This window comes from Felis catus, chromosome D1 (assembly GCF_018350175.1).
Source record: "Felis catus isolate Fca126 chromosome D1, F.catus_Fca126_mat1.0, whole genome shotgun sequence".
NCBI classification, from domain to species: Eukaryota; Metazoa; Chordata; class Mammalia; order Carnivora; family Felidae; genus Felis; species Felis catus.
In genome coordinates this window covers 21,931,781-21,959,453 of record NC_058377.1, presented here as the reverse complement: position 1 = coordinate 21,959,453, position 27,673 = coordinate 21,931,781, and the positions used below count along the sequence as shown (strand labels likewise).

The 27,673-nt window shown below is 38.0% G+C and overlaps 1 protein-coding gene across 12 annotated transcripts in view; it reads right to left on the bottom strand.

Annotated features, from left to right (window-relative positions):
* Positions 1–19,787, bottom strand: part of CCDC15 (coiled-coil domain containing 15) — a 96,109-nt gene extending 76,322 nt beyond the window's left edge. For 6 of the 12 annotated variants that reach the window (XM_045038488.1, XM_045038487.1, XM_045038490.1 and 3 more), the window contains exons 1-7: positions 19,490–19,785; positions 18,959–19,145; positions 13,735–13,884; positions 13,133–13,324; positions 6,371–6,484; positions 1,484–1,606; positions 509–1,225 (exon numbers count right to left, since the gene is read on the bottom strand). In XM_045038488.1, the coding sequence (XP_044894423.1) occupies positions 509–1,225; positions 1,484–1,606; positions 6,371–6,484; positions 13,133–13,324; positions 13,735–13,884; positions 18,959–19,138 (1,476 nt within the window). In that variant the 5' untranslated portion in view covers positions 19,139–19,145; positions 19,490–19,785. Of the gene's footprint in view, positions 1–508; positions 1,226–1,483; positions 1,607–6,370; positions 6,485–13,132; positions 13,325–13,734; positions 13,885–18,958; positions 19,146–19,489 lie in introns of all 12 variants that reach the window. The other 6 variants (XM_045038496.1, XM_045038494.1, XM_045038495.1 and 3 more) reach the window with 4 other exon arrangements.
* Between the last annotated feature and the right edge of the window lie 7,886 nt (positions 19,788–27,673).

The window sequence follows — 27,673 nt, the reverse complement described above, 5'->3', positions numbered from 1 at the left end:
TGAGAATTCTGGAATGAACTGAGGTCAGAATATAACTTAAGATGGTATGGAATAAAAGAAAACATTATATACTCTATTCCATACACATCCAGTTATGACCCTATATAATTTACTTCCTGTTGATCCCTTTCTTCTTATTTTCAGTCTAACTGATCTCTGGTAGAGGGCCGGCGCTGGAACCTAAATAGTAAAAGATACTGTTGGCACACTTGTGGGCCATGCCTTTTTCCATCTTTCAGGTGTCAAAGCAGATAATGGCTGCCAGAATATTTTCCCTAATATGAAGATTTAAAAAAAAAAAAAAAGTAAATTGTCCAGACAGGGGTAATATGCTGCTGATAATACTTTAACACTTAATGAGAACCCTAGACTTTTGAGAAATTAATGAGAAGACTACTTTTTCCAACTATGACTCTCCAAATCAACTGCAATTGAGTCCTTCCAAATCCCACTCCAAAATTTAACTGGCTATTTTTTCTTGTTATATCTCCTTTCCACTCTATTTTACCTGATCTCTGGGTGGAAAATCCTGTACTCTGGGGAGAACACACAGGTCTCTGAATAGAAAATGCTGGTGTTGGTTTCTGGGTAGAAAATCCTGGTCCTGAAATTTGGACTGAATATTCTGGTCTTCAGAGAGAACATGCTGGTCCTGACATTTGGGTAGAATATTCTGGTCTTTGGGTAGAAAACCCTGGTTTTTAGGTAGAAAGTCCTGGTCCTGACATCTGAGTAGAACATTCTGGTCTGTGGGAAGAACACACTGTTCTTTGGGTAGCAAATCTTGGACTTCAGACACAATACTCCCATCTTCTAGTTCAATATTCTGGGCTTCTGGCATAATATCCTGAGTTTCTGTCTTAACAGCCTGGGCATCAGGCTCAGTGGTCTGGGCTTCAGGTTCAACAGCCTGGGCTTCAGGCTCAATGGCCTGGGCTTCAGGCTCAACGGTCTGGATTTCAGGCTCAACAGCCTGGGCTTCAGGCTCAGTGGCTTGGCCTTCCACCTCAACAACCTGGGCGCTGAGCCTTGGCTCAATACTCTTAGCTTCTAGCTCAACACTCTGGACTCCTGTCAAATCACCCTGGATTTTCAGCAGATCACCTTGAGCTTCTGGAAGATAATCCTGGGCTTCTGGCAGAATATCCTGAAGGCCTTGAAGATCTAACTGCTTTTGCTCTTCCTCTTTCATCACAGCAAATAATGGATTTTTGAATTGTGCTTTCTAAAAGTGAACATAAACATCAAATACAGAATGCCAGGTAGTAGCAACACTCTAGGTTTTCCATAAGACTCCTAAAATAATCTCAAAAAGATATAGTGGTCAAACAAATTACTATAATAAAATGGAAATCAGGATCTTTGCTCAACTTAACAAAACCAAAATCTATAATCCCAAACCAGTACAACAATACTGGCATCCCTAATCCAAATCACAATTAGTTTAATTTCTATCATACTATCTCCTTTTACTCAGCTTTACCTGAACTCTGCCAAAAGGTTTGTCCCTGTCTTCAGAAAGGAGATCCTGTTGGTCTCCCCAAAACAAATTTTCTCTCCCTTTTTTATCTATCAAAATAGATGAAGATTCCTCAGAGTCAGGTTCCTACAAAACACACAATCAAAATGAAAAAAGAAATATCTATTACAGGTAGAAACAGTGTAATTACAATAAAATCCTAGGTTTCAGCACACTTTTAATATAATTTAGGAAGTAGGTCAATATAATCAAATATTATAAAAACAAGATATTACAAAAGAAGTATAAACTATATACTGAGAACTATAAAACACTGTTGAACAGAATTTAAAAATATCTAAATAAGTGGAAAAACATCCCATGTTCATGGATCTCTGAAGACAATATTAAGACATCAATAAACCCTCACATTTATAGTCAACTGATTTTGAACAAGAGTGCCAAGAAAATTCAATGGAGAAAGAATAGTTTTTCAACAAATGGTACTGGGACAAGTGGTTATTCATATGCAAAAAGAATTAACTTAAAACACTTCCTCACACCACATATAAAAATTCACTCAAAATAGATCATGTAAGAACTAAAATTATAAAATTCTTAGGAGAGCACATGGTAGAAAATATTGATGACTTGAAATTAAGCAATGGTTGGGGTGCCTGGGTGGCTCAGCCAGTTAAGTGTCTGGCTCTTGACTTCAGCTCAGGTCATGATCTCACAGTTTGTGGGTTCGAGTCCTGTAGTGGGGAGCCTTCTTGGGATTTTCTCTCTCCCCCTCTCTCTGCCCCTCCCATGCTCATGCACTCTATGTGTATGTGTGTGTGTGTGTCTCAAAATAAATAAATAGACAAACTTAAAAAAAAAAGATTAAGCAATGGTTTATTAGGTATTAAATCAAAAGCATGCAACAAAAGAAAAAATAGATAAATTGAACTACACCAAAAGAAAAAATTTTGTACACATGATAGCATTAAGAAAGTGAAATGACAATCTATAGAATGGAGAAAATATTTGAAATCATGTATCTCGTAAGGGACATGTATCCAGAATATATAAAGAACTCTTATAACTCAATAATGAAAAAACAAATAACTCAATCAAAAAATGGACACCACCACATTAGAATAGACACTTTCTCCACAAGACATATAAATGGGGCAATAAGCACATGAAAAGATACTCAAGATCATAAGTCATCAGGAAAACACAAATCAAAAGTACAGTGAGATATCACTTCATACCACTAAGATGGCAATAATCAAAAAGATGGACAATAGTAAGTATTGGAGAGGATGTGGAGAAATTGGAACCCACATATATTGCTGATGAAAAACAGCTTGGCAGTTTCTCAAAAGGTTAAACATAGAGTGACCCTATAACCTCCAAATTCCACTACTAAAAAAAAGAATGCCCACACAAAGACATGTACACAAGTGTCTGTAGCACAGTTATTCATAAAAGCCAAGAGGTCCATCAGCTGATGAATGGATATACCAAATGTGATATAGCCATAAAAGGAATATTATTCAGCAATAAAAAAGGAATGAAGTACTGACACATTCTACAATAAACTTTGAAAACATTAGGCAAAGCAAAAGAAGACAGGTCACAAAAGACCATATATTATATATATTATATGATTCCACTTATATGAAATGTCTAGAATAAGCAAATCTATAGAGTCAGAAAGTAGATTAGTTGCTTAGGACTGGGGGTAGGGAAAGGGAGGGAACAGAAAGTGATGGCTAATGAGAATAGGGTTTCTTTTAGGGGTTAAGGAAGTGTTATAAAGATTAGATTATGTTGACATTTGCACAAACCTGTGACTACACTAAAAATAACTGAAATGTATACTTTAAGTGGGTAAATAGTATAGTATATAAATTATATCTCAATACAACTGTTAGGAAAAAACACTACTGGTAAATAGTATAGTATATAAATTATATCTCAATAAAACTGTTAGAAAAAAAACACTACTGGACATTAGAATTTTATCCCTTAAACCCAACCTTAATTAGCTGTGGATGGCTCTAACAAGCCATTTTTCCCCCCTCTACTCTACATTTCCCTCCCTGATTTTCTATAAATTTCTGGTAATGCAAAGTAGTTAAAAGTCCAAAGACCTTGATGGAACTTAAAGAGCAATTGTTCTTTTGTTCCTATATTTATCTTGAGGGATGACGGTTCCCTGCAAAATGCTTTCTTAAAAAAACAAAAAAGAAAGAAAGAAAGAAAGAAAGAAAGAAAGAAAGAAAGAAAGAAAGAAAGAAAGAAAGAAAAGAAGGAAGGAAGGAAGGAAGGAAGGAAGGAAGGAAGGAAGGAAGGAAAGAAAGAAAGAAAGAAAGAAAGAAAGAAAGAAAGAAAGAAAGAAAGAAAGAAAGAAAGAAAGAAAAAATGATACAGAAATAAATGGTCTAGAGAAAGCAATATGCTTATGATACTGGGTTGAGTTTTCGTGAAAGATCTGGAGTAATTTTAACAGATTACGGTGGTTTAACATAGAATAAAGAAAAACAAGTAGTTAGTTCTACTTCAGATTTACAAATAAATCACTCACACATCAAACATATGGAAGGAAATATGCTGGTAGGAGAATATATTAACTTTATAAATGACCACTTGTTCCTATACCAGCCAGTAACAATTTTAGGACGCTTATGATTTTGTCTTAGTGACCCAACAGTGGGCAGGCAAGTATATCTTCTAACTGTACCTCCAAATCTGGAATAACAAAAACAACCAGACAGATTCTAAGGTCAGTAAAAATAAGTCTAACAAGGAAACCAGGTTACAGATTGTGTCCTTTCTGACTGGCAGATTTCCACTTCACAAAACTGAGGAGGTAGAAAACTATTCAGAATTGAGGGAACAACCACATACATGATATAAGAAATGTGAAAAATTTCACTAATTTCTTAGATCATTCTCATTTCTATGGAGATATGTTTCCAATGTTCTAGCTGAAAAATACACATGTATTCTTTGGAAGCAATAAGCAGAAAGTCTGAATACATCATCATCACCATCATCATCATGAATTACATTTAAATGGCATCTTTGACATATAAAACTGGTTTATAGAAGGATGTTACCTCAGACTTAATCCTTCTCCCTCTACTGGATAAGTATTTATTTCAGTACTTTTTCTGGAAAAGCATCAATTGAAAGGTTTGAACATATTCCACACAACATAAAATATCAGTCTCTAGGATCTGATAACCCTTTTTTTCTGGTTTGCTAGAATGTGTCCAATCACTTCATTCTAATACTACTCTGAAGTCAGTACTGGCACAAACTACAGTCGCCAAATCCATAGTATGAAAACCGTCCAAAAACCAAGCCACTGAGTTTGGTACAAAAGAAATTCTATCTTGAGAGTCCTAACAAGGCAATGCTACAAAAGGGTAACCATACTAAACGTACCTGGGATGGAATGTCTTTTGTGATACACACCATATATTTATATATTTAACTATAAATATCTTACTATCACTGAAGAGGGAAACATAGATTAGTATTCTACAAATTACAAATACATAAAAGACAAATGTTTTTGATGGTTGTGTTGAGATACTTAAGAAAAAATACAAAAACATTTTTATATATATTTATATATATATATATCCATTTCTTTCCAAAAACATACACACACACACACACACACACACACACACACACACACACACACACGTATATACATAATCTAGGAAGCAAAACTAAGAAAGAACTAAGAGACAGAGGTGATGAGGGCCACAAAAAAAAATAGGGTAAAAAAGATGAGATGGTCCATTTTACTAGATGCTTTCTATCAAAACTTGATATTCATGCCAAAATTAAGTACACACAGGAAAATACATGAGTTTATTTTTAGGATCCAAATCTGTGAACGCTGAAATGAACAGCCACAGAACAATATCATTTTACAAGTATAGCCTTAAATATCCTTTTAAGTCTAGCTCTGCATCTCTGTTCCAATTATTCACTCTAACCTTGTATTTTGAATCAAAAGAATTTCTTTTTAAATAATAACAGTATTGGGGCTCTTGGGTGGCTCAGTCGGTTAAGCATCCGACTTCAGCTCAGGTCATGATCCCACAGTTCATGAGTTCAAGCCCCGTATCAGGCTCTGTGCCGACAGCTCAGAGCCTGGAGCCTGCTTTGGATTCTGTGTCCTTCTCTTGCTCTGCCCCTCCCCTGCTCAGGCTCTGTCTGTCTCTCCCTCTCTCTCAAGAATAAACATTAAAAAATTTTTTTTAAATAATAACAATACTGATTTTTTCCCAACTAGAAAGTAAAATATATACTTTATGGAAAATTTTTTAAATAGGGAAAACCAAGAGAAGAAAATAAAAATCACCTGTACTAACACTAACCATAAATAATCAGTATGAACCTCTTGGTCCATTTCTTTCCAGGCTTTTGTCTCTGCACATAGTATTCTCTTCCCATCGCTTTATCTTTATTTTTTTATTGTTTGAAAAACATTCTACATTTATTTGCTTATTATTTGCTTCCCTGCTAGCACAGATGCTCCTGGAGGGATCTTTGTCTATCTTTTTTTTCCTGCTTCTAGAACAATGCTTGGTAACGACAGACATTCTATAATCATTGGCTGCATAATTTTTTTTTAATTTAGAATATATTGTATATAATTTTGTATCCTACTTTTTTCACTTAATTTTGTATCACAGACACTTCTGTCTTTAGATATTCTTTGAAAGCATATTTTTTTACAATAGCTATATATGGATACACCATAATTTTTTAACCATTCCCTACCATTGGATATTTCAGGTTATTTCCAATTATTTTTACAGTTATAAATAATGCTGAGATGTAAATAAATATTTATGTGTACTTTTTACACCAATTTATTAGAAATTAATTTACCTCTTGGTGGGGAAAGGTTTTTCTTCTACCATCTGGAAACACTGACACATTTTTTTTGTTCACAGTCTTAAATGATGCCAGTCGGTGACGAGCCTGTTTCATGGTTTGACTAAGCTGCCAGGGAAAGGGAAAAAAGAGCAAACAAAAACAGGCTAAAGTTTTAATACCAAATTCACTAAGTGTTCCAACAGGAAAACAGGCCCCTATTATTAAAAAATGCCAGACCTAAGACAAGAGGATTACCTGCAAAGGAGACTGTGGTTTGCTGACAGTACTTTTACAACATAACTTTCATTATTCTAAAATACTGTTATTTCATAACTTGATTTAAGGGCTGTTATTCAAATCATTTTTCAACAACATATGCTTTGTATTAAGAATGTACACAAAATATCAGAACCTAAAAGTTTTAATTAATAATTTTAGAAATTATGAGCAAATACATTCTTTACCTCCTATCCATCTTCTCAATAAGGAGTTATTTCTTCGACTAGTCTTTGCATGCCTAATCACTTTTATCACTCCTTGCTAGAGGACTCCATTCCTAGTCCCTCTAAAATCCTTTTTTCCTGTTTACAAGAATCCCTTCTTCACCCCTAACATTTGAAACCTATAGCTATTCAAAGTCTTTTCTCAAACCCCCCTTCTCCCAGGAAGCCTTTCTAGGTTAACTCAGAACACAAACTCCAACATCTCAACAGAACCCACTTGTTTCAAGTACTCTAAGTAACAGCTGATAATGAGTATTAATATTAAATACATTGACTTTGTGTTCATTCCTTACATCTACCAGGTCATTTCAGTAAACACCTGTTTTGATCTCTTTTTCAGAAGAGCATAGCCTATTTTATTTTTCACAAATCTGCACAGAATGTTCCCTTAAAGAAAATACAGAAATGAACAAAGTACCATGTTTTAGGCTAAGCACTACATCATGTAGAAGAAAAGCATATCCCTATACTACAAAGTAAAATTAAGGCAAAGTCAGGACCAGTTCCAACCAATCCAGTAAAAGTTAATGATATCAATTCTCCCTGGAAAGTAAATCATGACTATGATTTACAGATATAAATAACAAACACTTTGGTTTTTACTAATGGTGAGCTAGGGATAAAAACACTCTCACTACCGGTGCAGTTTCCCTACAGCATATCACCTGTTTTGTCCTTGCTTCTAAAGGTCTACACCTCTCACCAGAGAAATCAGCTTGAAACATTACTCTTTATTTTACTAAGAGGGGACTTTTTTTTTAAGAAAAAATTTTTTAATGTTTATTTTTGAGAGAGAGAGAGAGAGAGACAGAGCGCAAGCCAGGGAGGGGCAGAGAGAGAGGGAAACACAGAATCAGAAGCAGGCTCCAAGCTCTGAGCCATCAGCACAGAGCCCGATGCGGGGCTCAAACTCACGAACCGTGAGATCATGACCTGAGCCTAAGTCGGTTGCTTAACCGACTGAACCACCCAGGCACCCCTAAAAGAAGGACTTCTAAATTTGGCTAGCAGAATGGCTAAAGGGATCAAGATAGAGGTAATCATACTATAAAAAGAGATATATGTACAGTTAAAGTTATAAAAAATACAGAGCCACAAATGTGCCTGCTTTTACTCATTGCCAAGTATAGTAGATGTTATTGCCCTGCACAATGTGACCAAGGATTCAAAATGGCTGTTGTAACAGATTTAAAATAAGGATACATAATCTACATCTCCCAACAAGTCCAAACCTCTATTAGAGTCACAGATTGATTTTAGTCCCTTAAGCAAGATATTTCAACTGGTCCAGCAGTTGGAATATACGTTATAGTCTTTCCATTTCTCTGTCATTACCATAACCCTTCATCAAACCTCAACCCGAAAGCCCTTTCAAGGACCAGCTATGAGGACTGTAATACACTGACTAATGGACACTCAAAGACACCAGGTCCTGATCCCTGAAACCTATAAACGTTACTTTATAAGAAAAAAGGGGCTTTGCAGATATTATTAAATTAAGGATCTTAAGATGAGGAGATAATCCTGGACTATCCATGCGGGCCCTAAATGCCATCCCAACTGTCCTTATGAGAGAGATGGCAGAGGAAGATGTGGCATACAGAAAAGAAGAAGGTGATGTAAAGACAGAAGCAGTGATTGGTACAATGTAACCACAAGGAAAGGAAAGCCAGCAGACACCAAAAACTAGAAGAGTCGAGGAACAAATTTTCTCCTAGAATCTGTGGAAGAGACCCTGCTGATACCTTCATTTTGGCTCACTGAAACTGATTTTGGACTTCTGGCCTCGAGAACTTCAAGAGAATTAATTTGTCATTTCAAGTCGCTAAGTTTGAGGTAATTTGTTAACAGCAGACAAAAGAAACGAATACAAGGACCAAAGTCAATGTTCATAAGCATTAAACAAAAATATAGAAAACAGGGGAATTTTACAAATCAAATTATTAAGTGGGCCTCCCAAGCTATAGGCTCACCAATAACCTAGATCTTGCGTAAAAAGGCAGGCTGGGATAATGAAGATTCCTTATCTTACATGAGAATTCAGACACAGGAACTGAACCTAAAAGGTCCGAAGCTGGAGAAAAGAGGCTAAAGGAGCCATAAGTATGCCTAAGTTTCAGAGCTGTGATGATGAGAATACCAGTTAGTAGAAAAATTAAGCAAATAAGAGAGAAGCATATGTGTAGAGACAGGGAACACTCCCACTTTGCCTGGAACTGCCCAGGTTTAGCACTGAAGGTCTCATGTCCTCAGACAATAAGGAAGGTGGGTCACCCTATGAGAACAACTGAATCAATCAAGTTATTGATTAAATACTAGTTGTGAAGATCAAAGAACCTATGCTGTTGTGATCACTGGAGCTACCTCAGAGTCAGAAAAACTCCTCTGATTCCTTCAGGGAGTTTCTGATTCTGCCATTATCATCCCATGCATGTTCTTGAAATAAAATGAAGTCTTGCAGCCAAAGAGCCTAACTCAAACAATAGTTTTCCAATGATAGATTAAGAAAACTTATCAGGTTATTTCACATTGCTTAAATCTTTCTTAATTACCAAAATTAATTGGTATTTCCAGGGTTGAAAAAGCTGGAAAGCCTGCATTACAAAGAGAGAATGAAATAAAAAACAAGATAATAAAAGATTCAGTGAGAAATAAAAAGCTGAGATATCCCATGCTAGAAAATAGTGGTAAACTTAATAGTGTATTTAAAAAAAATTATTACATGGTGAGAATGAAACATTGATCAGCTGTTCATTGATTCCCAACCAAAATGAAGTTATCAAGGGACACAATAGAAACTCAATCCCTAGAGATAAATATCAGTCTGAACAAAAGCAGGGGGCTAGGCTAGTTCTATTTTATGGGAACACTTGAAATTTCTTCCAGTTTTATGATTATAGCGGCTAACTTTAGGTACCCATTCTTATCTATTTCAGAACAAGTAGGTAATACCAAGTATTATAAGTGAAGGCTGGGGTGGGGGTACAGAATAAGAGAGGTCCTAGCAAAATCACATGTTGGGGTACAGGGCCACATCCAGTTTTGAAGGCCATATTTGAAAAGAGCATATTTGAAAAACTAAATAGCATTCAGAAGAAATCAACCAAGATTATAATGACTGAAAGCATTAGGAATGTAAGAATCAAAAGAGAAAAATGGGGGGCACCTGGGAGGCTCAGTTGGTTAAGCATCTGACTCTTGATTTTGGCTCAGGTCACAATCTCACAGTCATGAGATCAAGCCCTGTGTTGGGCTCCACGCTGGTCATTGAGCCTGCTTAAGATTCTCTCTCTCCCTCTCCTTCTGCCCTTCCCCCATGTGCACACACATGTGCGCGCGCGCTCTCTCTCTCCCCCCAAAAAAGAAAAAAAGAGACAGAAATGATAGCTATAATCAAATATAATCAAATACCTGAAGTGTCTTAGAGATGACCATGGTATTTTATTTTCTATTACTTGAGAGTGCAAAACTAGGCCCAATGGGTAAAAATTATAGGAACATTTTGACTTAGTATATTGATAAAATACTTCTAATAATTTCAAGACTTCTAAAAATGAATAGCCTAAAAAGTGGTCAGTTGCTCAACAGTGGCAGCGTTCTAGCAGAAACTAGAGACAATATAAAAAGAATTCTTTAGAGAAAAAAAGGTTAGACTAGATAATGTCTTTTCTTTTCTAACATTTAATTAAAAATGTAAATAAATTCAGGGGCGCTTGGGTGGCTCAGTTGGTTGAGCATCTGACCCTTGATTTCAGCTCAGGTCATGATCTCACAGTTCATGAGTTTGAGCCCCACAAACTCTGTGCTAGAGCCTGCTTGGTATTCTCTGTATCCCTCTTTCACTCTCTGCCTCTCTCTCAACAACAACAACAACAAAGATAAACTTTTTAAAAAAGATTTAAAAAAATGTAAATAAATTCAAACATATTGGAAATGTCAAACATATAGTAGACAGAAGCTATAATGAATCCCACATACACACCCAAACAGTTTTAACATTATCAATTCCTGGCCCATCTTATTTTATCTATAATGCCTTACTTCACTTCACCCTTATATTACTTTGAAGTATACCCCAGATATCAAATCATTTCATCCTTAAGTATTTCAATATGTCAGATGAACTTTTAAAACCCTCCAGCTCCAGGATTCTATGGTTCTATCACTCCGTGGCACACGAAAACTGAAAAGTCTACCAATATTCAGAAAGCGAATTATATTCACCATTTACTCAACCACTTCTAGATAAAACAAGGGACTTAGTGCTTGAACAATGCCTCACTGTCTAGTTCTTAGTGACATCTAGTGGATAAAAACTGCAACAGAGGAGCGACTGGGTGGCTCAGTGTCAAATTCTTGGTTCCTCTCAGATCATGACCTCGTGTCTTGAGTTCACGCTCTGCGTTGGGCTCTCTGCTGAGCCTGCTTGGAATTCTCTCTTTCTCTCTGCCTCTCCCATGCATTCGCACATTCTTATTCTCTCTCTCTCTCACTCTCTCAAAAATAACTTTTAAAAAATTAAAAAAAAAAAAACTGCAACAGAAACAGTAAGATTAAAAAGCATCTAATGCCAAGATGCTGTTTGGGCTAAAGTTTATAGGCTTAAAGTAGTTTAGGTCACTGAACATTCTTTAGTAGTTAGTTCATCTTTTAAGAAAAAAACGGTATAAATTTTTTTTTCGTTTTGTAACATTTCAAGCTTTTCATAACCTGATTTCGTCCTATGTAACCTCAATTTTCTGTCATCCTCCTAACCCTAACCCTAACTATCAATCAGAAAGGTTCCATCACTTATGCCCAAATATACCAAGCTCATTATACATTCTACACTCTTAACTGTTCCTCCTATCTCAAAATTCTCTTCAATTCACCAATTCAATTCACCTTACGAATTCAAAATATACAACTCAATTCCACCTCTTCCAGGAAATATTTCCTTGGAATTGAAAAATTTTTGAAATTCCATAGTGCAACTTTATCACCAAATATAGCAAATATCTCTATATTATTATCTAATAGATTGGAGTGTACCAGCTTTACATCTCGACTTGGAAATGTAAACCCCCATAAAGGGTCCCATTTCACATTTCATTCGTTCAATGTTTAAGAAACACAGTATATTCAAATATCTGTGAACTGATGTGTTCTACTTATATACTATACAGATGAAGTAAAATCCTCACTACGGTGGGATTATAGCCACAAGCACCACGAAGGCAACAACCTTGTCTGTTTTCATCAATGTTCTATCCCTTATACTTTATGAAGTGCCTGATTCAATAAATATTTGCTCAACAGATTGTTCATAACCTTAAAAAAGGAAACAAAAATGATTTTTAAAATGATTACTACAAACCAAGCAATGGCAAGAAAAAGTCATAGTTCAGGCAAAGAAAAAAATTTTTTTAAGTATTTCAATATAATATATGCTTATAAAGCTTTCCCTAATTATACTAACAACTATACAATCCCTTCATACTTATGACCAAGCAAGTCAGCAGTTATGAAACTTATTTTTGCATAATCATCATTTTCTACACTTTTGCTCTCCTCTCACTATCCCTAGAAATGCATTTTAAATAAGATGAAGTATAATTCCCATAGCAGAGTTGAAGAATATGGTATCGAGTGGACAAAAAGCTCAGGTACACTAAGGAGAGTTGAGTGCACGGTCTCAAGTGATTTCAGCGGATGAACCTACTCATGGTGATTAATTTTTAAATAACAGATATGTAAAATCAATTACTTAGGATATGTTACTTTTTTTTTAATTCTATGTCAAGAGTTTACTATGTTATTACTTGACCTATAGATCTATTTATTGTGATTATCAGACTAAAGGACAGAAATGAGGAAAAAGAGACAAAAATAATGAATGAAATGCCCCATATATGTACTGTACCTTTTTGCAATAGACGTTAAGAATCAGTTCTGTCCAGATACCATAAACAATAACTTACCCATAACACAATTCCAGTACAATTGGGAAAAAATCTATGTTCTTTAACTTAAAGCTCTTTCTCATAAGTTTTTAACTCTAAGAGTTCGGCAGCTTCCTTTAGATGATTCTAAATTGTCTTACCAAAAATAAATAAATTTAGAATATGTATAAAAAATAAATATTATTCCACTATTCCCCACTTTACAAAAGTAAAAAAAAGAAGGTAATTAAAAGTGAAGTTGAGTAGGATACCTCCTAATCTCTACTTCATATTCTAGATATGGCATGTATCTAAAGAAAATCATAGGCATAAAATGAGTATGTACTTACAGCCTGGGCTTGTTGTTGGAGTAATTCATTCTGATTCTCTCTATCTTCTAGTCCATCCCCCAGCACCTGGGAAGGAGGTAACCTAGCACTTCCAATTGCAGCGTTCAAGTTCTTTGGAAAAACACTTGTTCTTTTAGGAGTTAAATGTGCTGGATCTGAGGACTGCATGGCTATAGAGCCTTCTTTTTCTGCCTACACAAAGGAAGAAAGAGTGAGATTCTTCTAGTGAGATTCTACTCCGGGCCAGTACAATCAAATAATGCCTATAAGTGGCCCAAAAGACTTTCAATCAGGGCCAAGAATAGAAAGAGGAAAGCTTTAGCAAGCAATGAAACTAATATTTACCAGGCATCCCTAATGTGCTAATAATTTACCTATCAAATTCTCCTAACAACACTGTGAGACAAATATCATAGCCTCATTTTATAAAGAAACTATAGTCCAGAGAAGTAATAGGCCCAAGGTGACACAGCTAGCAAGCAGCAAAGCCAAAATTCAAACCCAAATCCAAAATTCTGACATTGTTTTTGATTATTTGGTGAAAACAAAAAAATGAGTCAGAACAACGTAAGAATAAAATATGGTTTCTCTTTTGAACTTACTGCTTCATAAGATCTCTGAAGCTGATGCTTTTTTCGCAACCTGATTTGTTGATTTACTCGGCGTTTGACTTGTCTCTGAAAATGCTTCAGAGCTTCTTGTTTTTTTCTTAGTTGTTCCTTTAGTTCTTCTTCAATCATATATGCTGAAGTCTTGAAAGATGAAAGAAAATAAACTTAAATGTCAGCAGTTTTGCCTGTTAGGACTGTTTTAAGCACAAAGCTGTCAAGGTACAATCCCAAGAAAATAATTCAGTTCTATAATCAAAAATTCCCAGTACAGTAAGGAAATCACAGGAGTTCAGAAGTGATAATCTAGACATAGCTACTGAGTACCAAGAACTCAAACCAAATCAAAAACTAAAAATTGGAATTTTTGTACTCAAATCAAATCTTAATTTTTCATTGAATTGACAACTAAAGTTGCCTTCATTAATTCTTAATGAACCAATTCAAACCTATCTTATGTTACACATTTTCTAAAATGAATAAAACAGTCCAGATACACCAAATTGCTCACCGCTCACCAAATATGTCCTATTATAAAATGCCTTCACACTCAGATTTATGCTCCATTTTTAACCTTCCTGTCATCTCCATCTAGTAAAGTAAAGGTGGTACTCATTCTTTAAGACCATCTAATAACCAACCACCTTCCATAATTGGTTCTTCCTCTGAGCTTCCTATGCTATAGCACCTCTCATTCTTATTAACATTGAGTGTAATACTTCTCAACTCCCCCATTAGATTAGGTACACTGTGAGGGCAGGAAATGTATTTATCCTCTTTGGTTTCTCCTACAGTATATGACACAGAGCCTTGAATATAAAGGCACTCAATATTTGTGTAATGCTCAATTCTAAAACACATTCTAAACGATCTAGAACATTTTATCCCATTTGAGTCCCTAATCAGTATTCACTTCCTCTGAATGCTTTGAATAACAACCACAGGCATAATTAAAAGCAGTTACTTTTTTTTTAGAGAGAGAGAGAGCACAAGCAGGAAAAAGGAACAGAGGGAGAGAGAGAATCTCAAGCAGGCTCAATGCTCAGCACAGAACCCAACTCGGGGCTTGAACCCACAACCCTGGGATCATGACTTGAACTGAAACCAAGAGTCAAACGCTCAACCAATGAGCCACCCAGGTGCCCCAAGCAGTTATTGTTATTAAAGATCTATTACAAGACAAGCACTTTAACCACATTATATCACTAAATCCCTAAAACTACCTCCAATAGAAGATATTCTTATTCTTTATATTAAAGATGAGGAAATTGGGGCTCAGAAAGATTCATCTTTAGCCCAAGATCCTATAGCTGGCAAGCAGCAGAGCTACAAGTCTCTCTGACTCCAATACTTATGCCCTATACTGTTACTGCTTGTCTCTTGACTATGTCTCTCTTTCATAAGGGATCTTCAAATAAATAAAATCATACTCCTATCCAGCCCTTCTTCTAACACAGTGATTCCAAATTCTAATTCAGAAAAGTGCCTCAAATATTTCATAAGGCAGTCATTAACTCTCAAAATGAAAAGAATTTAAATTCCAATAAAAATTACATTTTTCAAGAAGTCTATCCCATATTCTACACAAGTATATACCATAGGAATAGAGTGTACAAAACAAATATCAAAGAACAATTGGGTAAAATAATTCCAAAGGAGAGATATATGTAGTAAAGACTGAACAACTGACCAAAATTAACTCAGGCTCCAGAAAATTAAAGCCATCCTGCCTCTTTTACGTCCATTGTCTGCCCCCTCTTTTACCCCCATGCTGAGATTATTGAACATCTTATTAGTGTACGACTGATTCCAAATTGTGAATCTCAACTGTAAACCAAAGGTAAGAGTATACCATATTTTAGAAACATATTTTGCTCAGCAAACACCATTTTATAAGGCAATCAGAACCCAAGAACATTGTCTCAGATCCTGGGACATTAAGAGATTCCCAGACTCAAATAAATTTGAGAAATACTGGCTTAAGCAAAAATAAATATTGTTTCAATTGTACAACTAATTCCTCATAGACATAGACTTTTTGTACCCTAAGGACTATCCAAGGGGACAATATAGAAAGAAGTGTTTCTCACAACAAACAAAGAACATTTTTGGATAATTCACGTATGATGAAACTTATGTTTAGTATGCACACTAGTCTCCAAAGATGATCTCCCCTTCTCCCCACAATGAATCAAGCCTCCCAGTATCAATGCTCTTGTGTAATAATCTCCCATACTGATTGTAGTCTGGCTCTGTATATATCCAACAGAATGAGGCAGAAGCATTGGCTCCATGACTTCTCAAGCAAGGTCTTAAAGCAACTTCCACCTACAGCTCTTGGAGTGCTCACCCTAGGGGAAATGAGCCACCATATAAGAGTTCTACCCTGAGACCACCATGCTGAAAGGAAGCCCAAACTAGCCAGGTAGAGAAACCATGTGGAAAGAGAAAGCATCCAAGCAAGCCCGCAGCCATTCTAGTCATCCTAGCCCAAGTGCCAGACATGTGAGTGAGAAAGCCATCCTGGACATCACAGCCCAGTAGATGGCCAGATGAAGAGGAAACAAGAAATCCAACCAATAGCCAGAATCCAGTAGAGTTGTCCCAGACATCTCCAGCTATTTCAGCTGTCTCAACCGACAGGCTTCAGACATTGTGTTGTAGACGAGCCATCCTCACTGTGCCCTGTTCTAAATCCTGACACACAGTATAATTTGCTTTATGCCACTAACATCTAGGGCAGTTTGTTATACAACAACAGATAATCAGATAAATTATAAAATAATGCGACAGCCATATATGCTGATAGAATAGCAGTGTCCTTTGATGCTAATTTAATTAGTGGAAGGGGAGGTCTGAAGCTATGGTATTCTTAGGAATCTCAATGGCTCCTTGAAACTTTGAGAACAAAAATGATTAAGAGTTTCCCTTTAAAATAAGCATGTATTAGGTCTACCACACTTTAAAAGTAACTATTCAGCATTTATTCTGAGCTGACAGAAGCTGCATCTGTCAATAAGGGTGGATTCCGCAGACTATATATACTAAATTGGTAAAGAGTTCTAGGAAATGCTTGATCAAATTGCCATTGACTGGTACTGATCAATATTTTTTAAGTGAGGGAAAGGAGACATATATTTTCCAAGACTAATATTTTGAGTGAAAGTTTGGGAACATGAGACTAAATTCTTTTTAACACAGAAAAAGAAAATTCTGGTGGTTTTTAGGCATTTTGATGCTACATTACAAAGATGCCAGGGGCGCCTGGGTGGCTCAGGCGGTCAAGTGTCCGACTTCAGCTCAGGTCATGATCTCACGGTTTGTGGGTTCCAGCCCCACGTCAGGCTCTGTGCTGACAGGTCAGAGCCTGGAGCCTGTTTCGGATTCTGTGTCTCCCTCTCTCTCTGTTCCTCCCCTGCTCTCACTCTGTCTCTCTCACTCTCTCAAAAATAAATAAAGATTAAAAAGAAACAAAGATGCCATAATTTGAGCAATGAAAACGAGGTGTCAATAACTTAAATACCAAAATACCTTTGTACCAAACCTTATTAACTCTTCTGGGGTGTTTCTTACACTTATCCCTTTTCATTCCTACTTCAACCACCCTTTTTTAAAGCTTTCCCTTTCTATTCCTTATCATGAAACAAGTCCTGATGCCATACTTCATGGTTAAATTGTTACAATTATATCCTAATTCGTCCCCCAGAAGCCAATCTATATCTCACCTCAAAAAATTTTTGAAGCAATTAACCTAGTCAAAACATTGTTTTACCATATTTGTCTGTAAATATTACACAATGAATGAAGTCAATCCTTTATCCAAGATTTCCCTACAGCTGTGGTTCCCAACAGCTCCTATTTTCCACAATCCCACTACACATCCTCTCCAATCAATCTAATCTACCCTTAGAATCCTGAATATACCTCCCTCACTTCCTACTCTCCCCATTCTCCTTAATTGGAGAATCCTCCTCCTTCTTTACCTAATTTCTTCATTAAGCTTGCTTGTATCACATCAACCCAAAGTCCTACCTTTCTTCCTTAAGTATCATAGCACTTAATCATATACTACTTAGACACTTCAAATCCTTTCTGGAAATAGGCAGAAGAGGAATAAATGAATACATATGAACATACATATAAAAAAATAAAATGAATATATGAAATTGCTTTGTTATTTAAGATTTACTTTAAACATGTCTCATTTCTTCTCTGAGATCAAGGACCACTCATATTTTTCGTCTCATGTTCAGCATTTTGTCTATATGTGCAGAATACCTTCACACAATTTGTGCATTCCATAAATACTTACCAAGTGCTTATATTTATCAGGCACTAAGACAAAGTTGGGGATGGTAAAAAATGAGATTTTTTTTTTTCCCTTGTGCTCTGGAAGCTCACACTCCATCAGGAAAAGTAGACATGCATGCAACTTACTATAAATATAATGTGGTAAGTGCCACAATAAAATTCCAACAAATAGCTAAGGGGCACAGTTTGGTGAAAGACTATCAAAAACCTTCTTACAAATTGTCCTCCTGCGCTAATTAGTACATATGAGAGTTATTATGGAAATAGGCGCACATGTAAACTTTGCAGAAGTTTCCCTTCACCTGAAATGCGCTTCCCTACGATCTATACTTACAGCATTTTCATTTCTTAAGGACTAACATAGGCTATATTTCCACAGTCATTCATTCCACAAATATGTCCTTAAGACTTACTATATGACAGGACGGGAATGAACAAAATATAAAGGTCCGCGTCTTCCTGGAGTTTATAGTTAAAACTTCCTCAGGATCTCAGTCAGAATTAATCTCTTCTTTCCTTATTCTCTTACTGTATCTGAATCTTACAGAATCTCTATCACACACTTAACATAACTCTAAACAATCAATTCATGTTAAATTAAGTGTGGCAACTGTCATCCCTACTAGCTGCAGGGTGTCCAGAAGATAGACAGTGCCTATGTCTTGTGCACAGCAAGCAATCAAGAGTTTGTGAAATAGTTTTGGCAAATACATGTTTGTTCTACAATCCTAAGGCAAGAACATAACTATTTATAAAAGGACATCCCCCAGACAGTTCATCTTTATCTAAGCAACAGGGATTAGAGAAGGCTAATATGAAGAAGAAGAAAAAAAAAAAAAACAGAAACAAACAAACGAACAAAAACAGGGGAGGAACCCCACCACATCTGCATCAAACTGACACTCACATATGCTGGGACTTCCGAACTATCTGGCAAGGCAGGTTCCACCCAGGCCCCAACTGGCACTATAGCCTGGTTCCTTTCGGCCAGCACTGCCAACACGTCCTTGCTCTTCAGGGGGTTTAAAGCCAGGGGCAACCTTGCGGCATTTCGAGGCTTCTTGAGGGGGGCCATCCTTCCTGGCATGTGACCCCTGGATAGGAGAAAGGAGAAGCTTAAAATCTTCAAGCGACTGCGTTAAAAGCTCAATCTCCTAATCCATCAGCCACAGGCTCCTGGAAAGGAGAGAAACCTGGGAGGAGGCAGTAAGTAGCCTGACAGACAGTCGAAGAGCAAGAATTCTGGAGAAGGAAATGGGAAGAAACGAAAAGCGTTAAGTTTTAAAGACTGCCTTGTGCAAGGAATGGGGATGAGAGGGGAGAGAAAAGGGATCTACTGAGGGAACGAAGACTGTGCCCACTGGTGGCACCGCGAGGAAAGGGAAGAACGACCGTAGCAGCCAGAGAGGAAGGGGGCTGGTAGGGTCGGGGTGGGAACCTGGGTCTGAGGCTGAGTCCAAATAACTGCTATCCGGTTACGGAGGGAAGCGATGAATGCCGGGGAGTCCCGAGCCAGATAAAGCCAGTTTCTTAGGCCTCAGGGGTCCCACTTCTGCTGAGATAGCACCGACCAAGCACCGGTGCACAGGTCGCCACACATTCAAACTACTCAGGATTCCTAGGTAACCGCCTCCAGCAAACCGCCACTTTCGGGAGGGCCGCCGGGCCCCGCCCAGTCCGGCCCCGCCCTTCGGTGGCCAAGTATCGGTCCCTTCCGGTCTTGCGTTCCCTCCCCGGGGATGGGAAAGCGTAAGGGGCGGGACTTAGAGCTCCGCGGTAACGTCACTTCCGCTCCATGTCTCACTCAGGGGGCGGGGTTTGTGAAGGCGCGAGGAGCGGGGCGGGGACGAGTGGTTTCGCGGAGCTGCTGAGTGATGCGAGAGTTAAGGTGTGTAAGGCCCCTGGTGCAGAGATGGAGACCAGCACAAAACCTGCGGGAAAAGGTTACGCTGAACTGAAGAGCGCTGACTCAGAGGGCCAGGAGTCCCAATAGAGGGAAGCAGGGGAAAAGAATGGAAAAAACTGGGTCTGACAGAGCTTTCCTCCAGGAACAAACTAAACTAACAGTAAATCATACCCATCCTGTGTACACATCATTACGTTTATAAGGCTATTTAATGCATATTCTTATATTTGAACAGCGCAGCCTCGTGAGTGGTCACCCTCTCTGCTCCAAGCTCTAATATAATTCTGGGGCACTTCATTACGTGAAGTACCTATTCATTCGTTCATTTAACATATTGAAAGCGTTTTATATATCAGTACTGTTCTGGGCACTGGAAATATATAGCAGTGAAGAAAACAAATATCCCTTGTTCATGGAATTTGTAATATGATGAGAAGTAACCGAATAAACACATGAGTAAGTAAATGTGCCTGAGGCTGATGAATACTGGAGAGTAAGAGCAGAGAAAGAAGATAAACAGTGTACTGGAGGGGAAGTGAAATTTTAGATAGTATGCCTAAGAAGATTTCACTGAGGTACTTTTGAGCAAAGGCTCCAATGCAAACCTCCATGAGATAATGGCACAAGCTACTGTGATCTTCAAAGGAGAGTTAAGTGTTCCAGGTAGAGGGAACAGCAAGTACAATCACTCCAAAGTGGGTATCTGTCTGACTGGTACAGAGTGAGATGGGGAGAGTGTTGATATAGGAAGTCAAAAGTTAGGGGGTGGGCAATTATATAAAGCATTGTAAGCCATGGAAAGGCATTGAGATGGAGGGTTTGAGCAAAGGAATGCCATAATGTGACTCAATTGTTTTTTCTTTAAATCACTGTGGATACCATATTGAGAATAGACTGAGTGTGGCAGAAGTATAAGCAGTAGGCCAATTAAGAGGCTATTCCAGTAATCCCAATAGGAGATTATGATGTCTTGGATCAGGGAAGTAGTGGTAAAGATGGTGAGAAGTAGTTGGATTCTGAATATACTTGGGAGGCAGAACTTTCAGGACCTGTTGAAAGTTGGGATATGGAGTGTGTGTGTGAGAGAGAGAGAGAAGAGTCAAGAAAAATTCTAGTGATTTCATCCTGAGCAGTTGACAGGATGGAGTTGCCATTTTACTCAGCTGGGGAAAATGGTGGAAGGAGTAGGTTTGGGAGAAAGATCAGGAGTTCAGTTTAAGTTGTGTTTAATTGACATCTAAGATATGATAGAAGTATGATAGAAGTATCTGCAGTTCATAGGAGAGTTCTGGACTAGAAATATAAACTTGGGAGTTGTTAGCTTATAAATTTAAAGCCAGGAGATGAAATGAAATCATCAAGGGAGTGAATTATAGACAGATAAGAGATCTAAGGACTGAGCCGTGGAGTATCCTAACAATAAAGAGGCTAAGAAGGGGAGAGGAATGCAGAAAGAGGGAAGGATCAGCTAGTAAGCTAAGGAAGAAAACCAAGAATGTGTGATAGTTGAAATCCAAGTGGAGGAAATGTTTCATTGAAGAGAACAGACCATCATGTTAAATCCTGCTGATAGCTCAAATTGCATAACTAAGAATTGACTATTGGGTTTAACAATGTGGTCATTGATGACTTTTAAAAGAGCAGTGTTTTTGGAGTAGTTGGAGAGTATAAGCCTGATGGAGTAGACTTAAAAGAGAAGGGAAGGAGGAATTGGAGACAGCAATTTTAGACAACCTTTTCAATGGGTTTTGTTGTAAAGGGACATAGAAAAATGGGTAGCTGAAAGGAAAGATAGAATCGCAAGATGATTCTTTAAAATCACAGCACACATTTTTTTGTTGTTGGGAATTATCCAGTAGATAGGAGAAAGCTGACAATGCAGGAGAGAGATGGAAAAATGTTTGCATTTGAGTCCTTAAGTGGGCAAGAGGGAATGGCCTTAGATAGCAGGAGGAAAAGTTCATTATAACAATAGCAGGGAAAGCAGACTATATACTGGTAATTGGGTAAGATAGTGGTGGAAGTTGGGGAAGTTCTCTTCTAACTGTTCCATTTTCTCTGTAAAATAGTATTGTAGTCAGCCTACAAGATAGCCTCTGATGTTCTCCACCTCCTGGTGTTCACACCCTCTGTAGTCCACTTTTACACTGTACCAGGGTTGGTCTGGTGACCAATGGAATATGGCAGAAGTAATGATATATCACATCAGAGATTAGGTTGTAAAGATGCTGTATTATGTCTCTCCCTTTCTCTCACTTGTTCCCACTCTCTCTCAGATCACTTGCTCTGAGGCCATTTATGTCACAAGCAGCTCTATAAAAAGGCCCACATGGCAAAGTACTTCTGCCAACAGCCCTGTGAATGATCGTGAAAGTGGATCCTTCAGCCCCAAATATTCAGAGACTATTGTCTTGGCCAACAACTTGACAGCAATCTCATAAAAGACCCCGAGCCAGACTATGCACCCAGAAACTGTGTGAGATAATGTTTGTTGTTTTAATATGCTAAATTTGGATTAGAAAGTGATAACTAACACAGATAGGAAGCAAGTTCATCGATTAAAAGTATAGAGGAAGAAATGTTGGAGGTCTGAAGAAGGAAAATAAAGTACAAAATAGTTGTCCAGAAAAGTAAAATCAGAGACCTGTACAATTGCTAGATGGCTGTGAGGACCCATGTGAGATTCATGATTATGAATTTAAAGTGAGACCAGTCAGCATTGTTGATTGTTTTTCTTCAATTGAATGGTTACAGGCAACAGTAGTAGAAAAATTAATTTTAACCAGGGTTGAGGTTTTACCAAAGTATTACTATCAGGCAAGAAATGAAGATTAGGGAGTTGAAGAGAGTTGAAGATTAGTGCAAGGAAGTAATTAAATGACTGACCATGGAACTTAAAATGGGTAATGTGGAACAGGAGGACAATTGGGATGTAAGGGGCACTGTAAAGTTAGTAGGATCAAGAGATTAAAGGCTCCAGTGGAGATCTAAGGTTTGTTAAAGCAGGATACTGGAAAGAATGCACCGAAAAGATAAGAGGGGGGATGCTTGAAACTGAGAGTATGGAGACACTGCAGACTGGTCCTGTCAAAGTCTATGGTGGAACCAAGAGGAAGATTAAAAAACAAGATCATAGAACTTCTAGTTGCTTCTAGTCAAGCACTGGTTGAAATGTTCCCAAGGTTATCAAAATCACTAAAATATATGACAAGAATAGTGTTGGTGAGAAACAGGAACAACAGTCTTCAGGGAATTTTGAGAAAAGACCCGGAGGTTAGTAGACAAGAATAACTTGGAAAGCAGTGAGTGGTATGGCCTAACAACATTAGATTCAAAGTGAGGGGCAAAGCTAAGGAAAAGGAGGGAGAATGGTTTATAAATAACCAAGTAGCAAGAAGGTAACCTGTTCCACCTCCACCCAGATGGGCAAGGAACAGAAAAAAGCCACCCCTTGGGGCACCTGGGTGGCTCAGTCAATAGGGCATGCAACTCTTGATCTTGGGGTTGTAGGTTCAAGTCTCACGTTGGGTGTAGAGATCACTTAAAAATAAAATCTTAGGGGCACCTGGGTGGCTCTGTCAGTTAAGCATCTGACTCTTGGTTTCAGCTCAGGTCACGATTTCACGGTTTCATGTATTTGGCCATACTTGGGATCCTCTCTCCCTCTCTGCCCTTCCCACACTTGTGCTGTCTCTCCCAAAATAAACAAGCAAACTTAAAAAAAAATTTTTTTAAAGAAAACAGCCATTTCCCTGAGAGGGCCAGAGCGAGATTGATGTGTATTCCTACACACACACACACACACACACACACACACACACACACAGCCTTCAACACTGGGGAGAGTGTGATTAGGTAGCTCCTTGCTCTAACTCTCTCTCTACCTCAAGGTCTATGCATCCCGCCAGCAGTTGTGCCAGTGGTTTCATATGAATCTGTACTCTTGTGATGTCCACGGAGCTCACATCTTGGGCTCTGCTCCCATTTTCTGACCTTTTCACATGGTTTATCTTCTCAATGGCTGGAGTTTCATTTCTCAGCAAGGGGATCTGTTTGCTCAAGAACATCTGTTTTCTTCAGAAACTTAAAAGAATGAGTGTTTCTGGCACCAGAGTCTTGAGGTCCTATACCCCAGAACTCACCAGAGCTGAATTATCTCTGATGTATATGGCTGGGGGATCCCTGGCCATCTCTGCACAAAGCCCTGAGTCACTGGGTCCTTGGCAACAGTCCACTCCACACAGAACCAATTGTTTGATGAGCAGTAAGAGGCAATTTGTTGTTTGTTTGCCACTGTGCTATTTGTGCCTGACTGACCCACACCGGTAACAAATCAGAAAACTTGATCACCAGTTAGTCCAAAGAGCCTACCTCAAAGAGATGGGAAACCTGCCTATTCCACTCTCATGGGGTCTGGATGGGATCTGGATGGGATCTAGATGTTGGGAACTCAACCCCAGGCAGCTGAATCATGCCCACTTTCACTCTCTTGCCCAAACTTGAGTTGGATTTCCCCAGGACTAACCAACGTTCGGGCTATTTCCTGAAAGTAGACCATAGGACTGTCCTTCTTCGATCTTCCTCCTCCTTAGCCACCTCTCCAAATAACCTTCCTAACTGGTATATAATCTGTGAGGGTCCTTCTGCTTGCCTACACAGACCAGGTTTTTGTAGCAACAATTCATTGTAAATGGCACCAGTAGCAGATCACTCAGTTGTCTCAATAGCATCTGCCATACTGATCTTTGCAAAAGATTCTCTAATTTTATCATGGATACAGAAGTCTTTTCTCCTTTCTCTTGATGAGCGATTTAAAAAAATTAACATAGCAATCTCAGTGTCTCTCCACGGTATCAAATACTCTTCTAGGATGGACACAGGGATGCACTTCCCAGATCCCGCTTCAAGGAAGGACTTGCTGGCTCAGCTTTAGGGAATGTTGTCATTTTTCCAGCTGTCAGCTCCTTCAGGGACTGCTTTGGCTCCAGATTGTTGCCCTGCTTTCCCGTTGAGGAACAGCCATATCCAGTGACTGACCGATATGGGGATATAAAGGCCCAGAGATTTCTGCCTAAGTTGGAACAACTCTGATGGGTCATCATTTCAGCTCCAGAGCTCCCTGTGGGGTCAGCTGAGGCAGCCTGGCCCGCATCACGGCTTGACTTCTCCCTTGCCCACTCCTAGTCCATCCTCCTTTCCACAGGTGTCCATCTCAGGCACACTCCCTGATAAACATCCTGGACAGGAAATTCTGTCACAGAGTCTACTTCCTAGAGAACCCAACTCTGACACCCTCTGAGGGTTGTTAGGCCTCAGACACCGAAGCCCTGGCAGCTCTCAGACCATCTAAATCCTAGTGCTAAAACCCATAGACTTCTGATCATTATTCTTTTCTTTTTCATCAAAGACACCTGCAATATTTCAAGGATAGGGTCTAACCACAGTTAAAGTCCTTCTTCCTATTCCCTGTTGACACGTTGTAGCCTCTGGATTAAGCTAACTCTCAAGACTTTCTCTAGATAGCCTCTAGACTTTGTAAATATGTGAGCTAATGAAGCTCTTGTTAATGCCAATTTGCATTAGGTCTTATACTGTTGGTAACATAAAGAGCTCTGAGATACGCAAAATAGAGGGAGTCAGTTGGTCAAGAGAGGAGAACAGAGCAGATAAGCAGAAAGATTTAGAGTTACCTACAAAAATTGATTCCAGAAACTGCCCCAGTGTTTGAGCTCTCCTATTCCAGATCCATGCAATATGCCTCTCCTCTGATGGCAACTTCACGGGGATATCTGTTCTGTGAAGCCAGAGAAGTTTCACTAAGGACACTGCTTTAACATAAAGCAGATTTGGCCAAAATGAGTTTAATCTATCTATAAATTTTTATCTGTATTATCCACCATACTTTTGACTGTTTTAGAAAATGTACTCCTAAAATATAAAGGTTGCAATCATTAAACATACTTTAAAAATATGTCGCAGGTTCTTAAAGTATGTCAAAAGAAAAATTTTAAATATGTTTTCTAGAATAAGTAGCAAAGGACTCAAGGTAACTATTTGGAGAAAAACCAAGCCATTGATTTTTGTGTGTTCTGTTTCGATTGTTAATAATTCACTATTAATAGTCACATTTTCTGCATCCCAAATTTCTAGGGACAGCACATTAGCAGTCTAGAGAACAGAGCTTTGGATACAAACTTGGATTTATATTCTAGCTCAGCAATTGACTGTCTGTGGTCAAATCACATAATCTGAGTCTTTGTTTCTTCATTTGTAAAATGGGAGCAATCAGGATTTTTCTGTGAGAATTCAGTAATATATGAAATACATGATATATAATAGGTTTTCAATAAATGCTTATTTTTTTACTTTTTTTATTATTATTTTTTTTTTAGGAATCAAGATAGAAGTCATCTCTTCTACCTTTAGAAGATTTTGATTTGTCTGCCCAAGCCTCCCTTCTATTTTGAAGTAGGTAATAGACTGCCCCACCTCTGACTGTGAGGTTAGGCACATGGCCAAGCTGGGGTGGTATTCTATTCTGGTTATAATGATTGATCCAGAGCTGTGCATGTGACACAGGCTAAACCAACCACAGTCCTTCACCAAGATTTTTTTAAAACTAGCTTCATCTAAAATATCTCTGGATGACAAGAAGCACGGTCCCATATGTTAACCACTAGCTACATGTGGCTATTTAATTTTAAACTATTTAAAATTAGATAAAATGTATAATTCATATAATTATAAAATTTATAATTGATATAAAATTTATAATTCATATAATTCAGTCCCACTAGCCACAGTGTAAAGTACTGAATAGCCATGTGTGACTGATAGCTACTATATTTCACAATGCAGATACAGAACATTTCCATCATCACAGAAAGTTATGTTGGACAGCATTGATAATCTATAGAATCTGGCAACCATCAAAAACTATAAGAAGGTTTGAGAAAATGAAGCTGACACCAAGAGCTAAGCAAGGGATGAGTAATAACCAAAATGGCTTTTAAGTATCTTAATTCCAATTATTCCAGCTCCCTTCAAGATTTTGTTACACAGTACAAGAAATTTTTCCCTTTTTGCCTCAAATAGTTCACATTGAACTATCACAGCCAAAAAGTCTTGACAAATCAAGACAGCAAACCAGATGCAGAATCCTGGAGGGCTAACTTGGGCAAAGAACTCTGAATAAGACAAAGCTGAACCCTACAAGTACCGCAACAAGGGGTGAAAACTTTGGCCTGTCTTCAAGGTCACCTTCCCTATAAGGGGTCCTCTTTTAAGAAAATTTGTTTCTCCCCCTGTTTTGTCTTGTGTAACATAATCCATCTTAGTGGCCTTGGACTCACTATTGGGGACCCAATCATTCTCTTGCTGATTAGGCTTTGTTTTTTTAGGTCCTGTTGTCTGCCTTATCCTTCTTTGTTTCACATCTTGTTTCAGAGCCTTCTTTTATTCTACTGACTTTTTACATCGGTAGGCAACCTCTTTCTGGAGTATAGTGTATATAAACACTAGACCAAGAAGCACAGGCTGAGTCTGGACCTTGCCAACTTACAAAACGTGTGACTTTGAACAGGCGACTTAGCCTCCCTGATCTTCATGATGATCTTTAGGGAAAAAAAAATACCTGCCACAAAGGGTTGATAGAAGATTAAATAAAATAATAATTTTAAAAGGCAATTTGTAAGAGGCAATGCAAATGTATTAGCA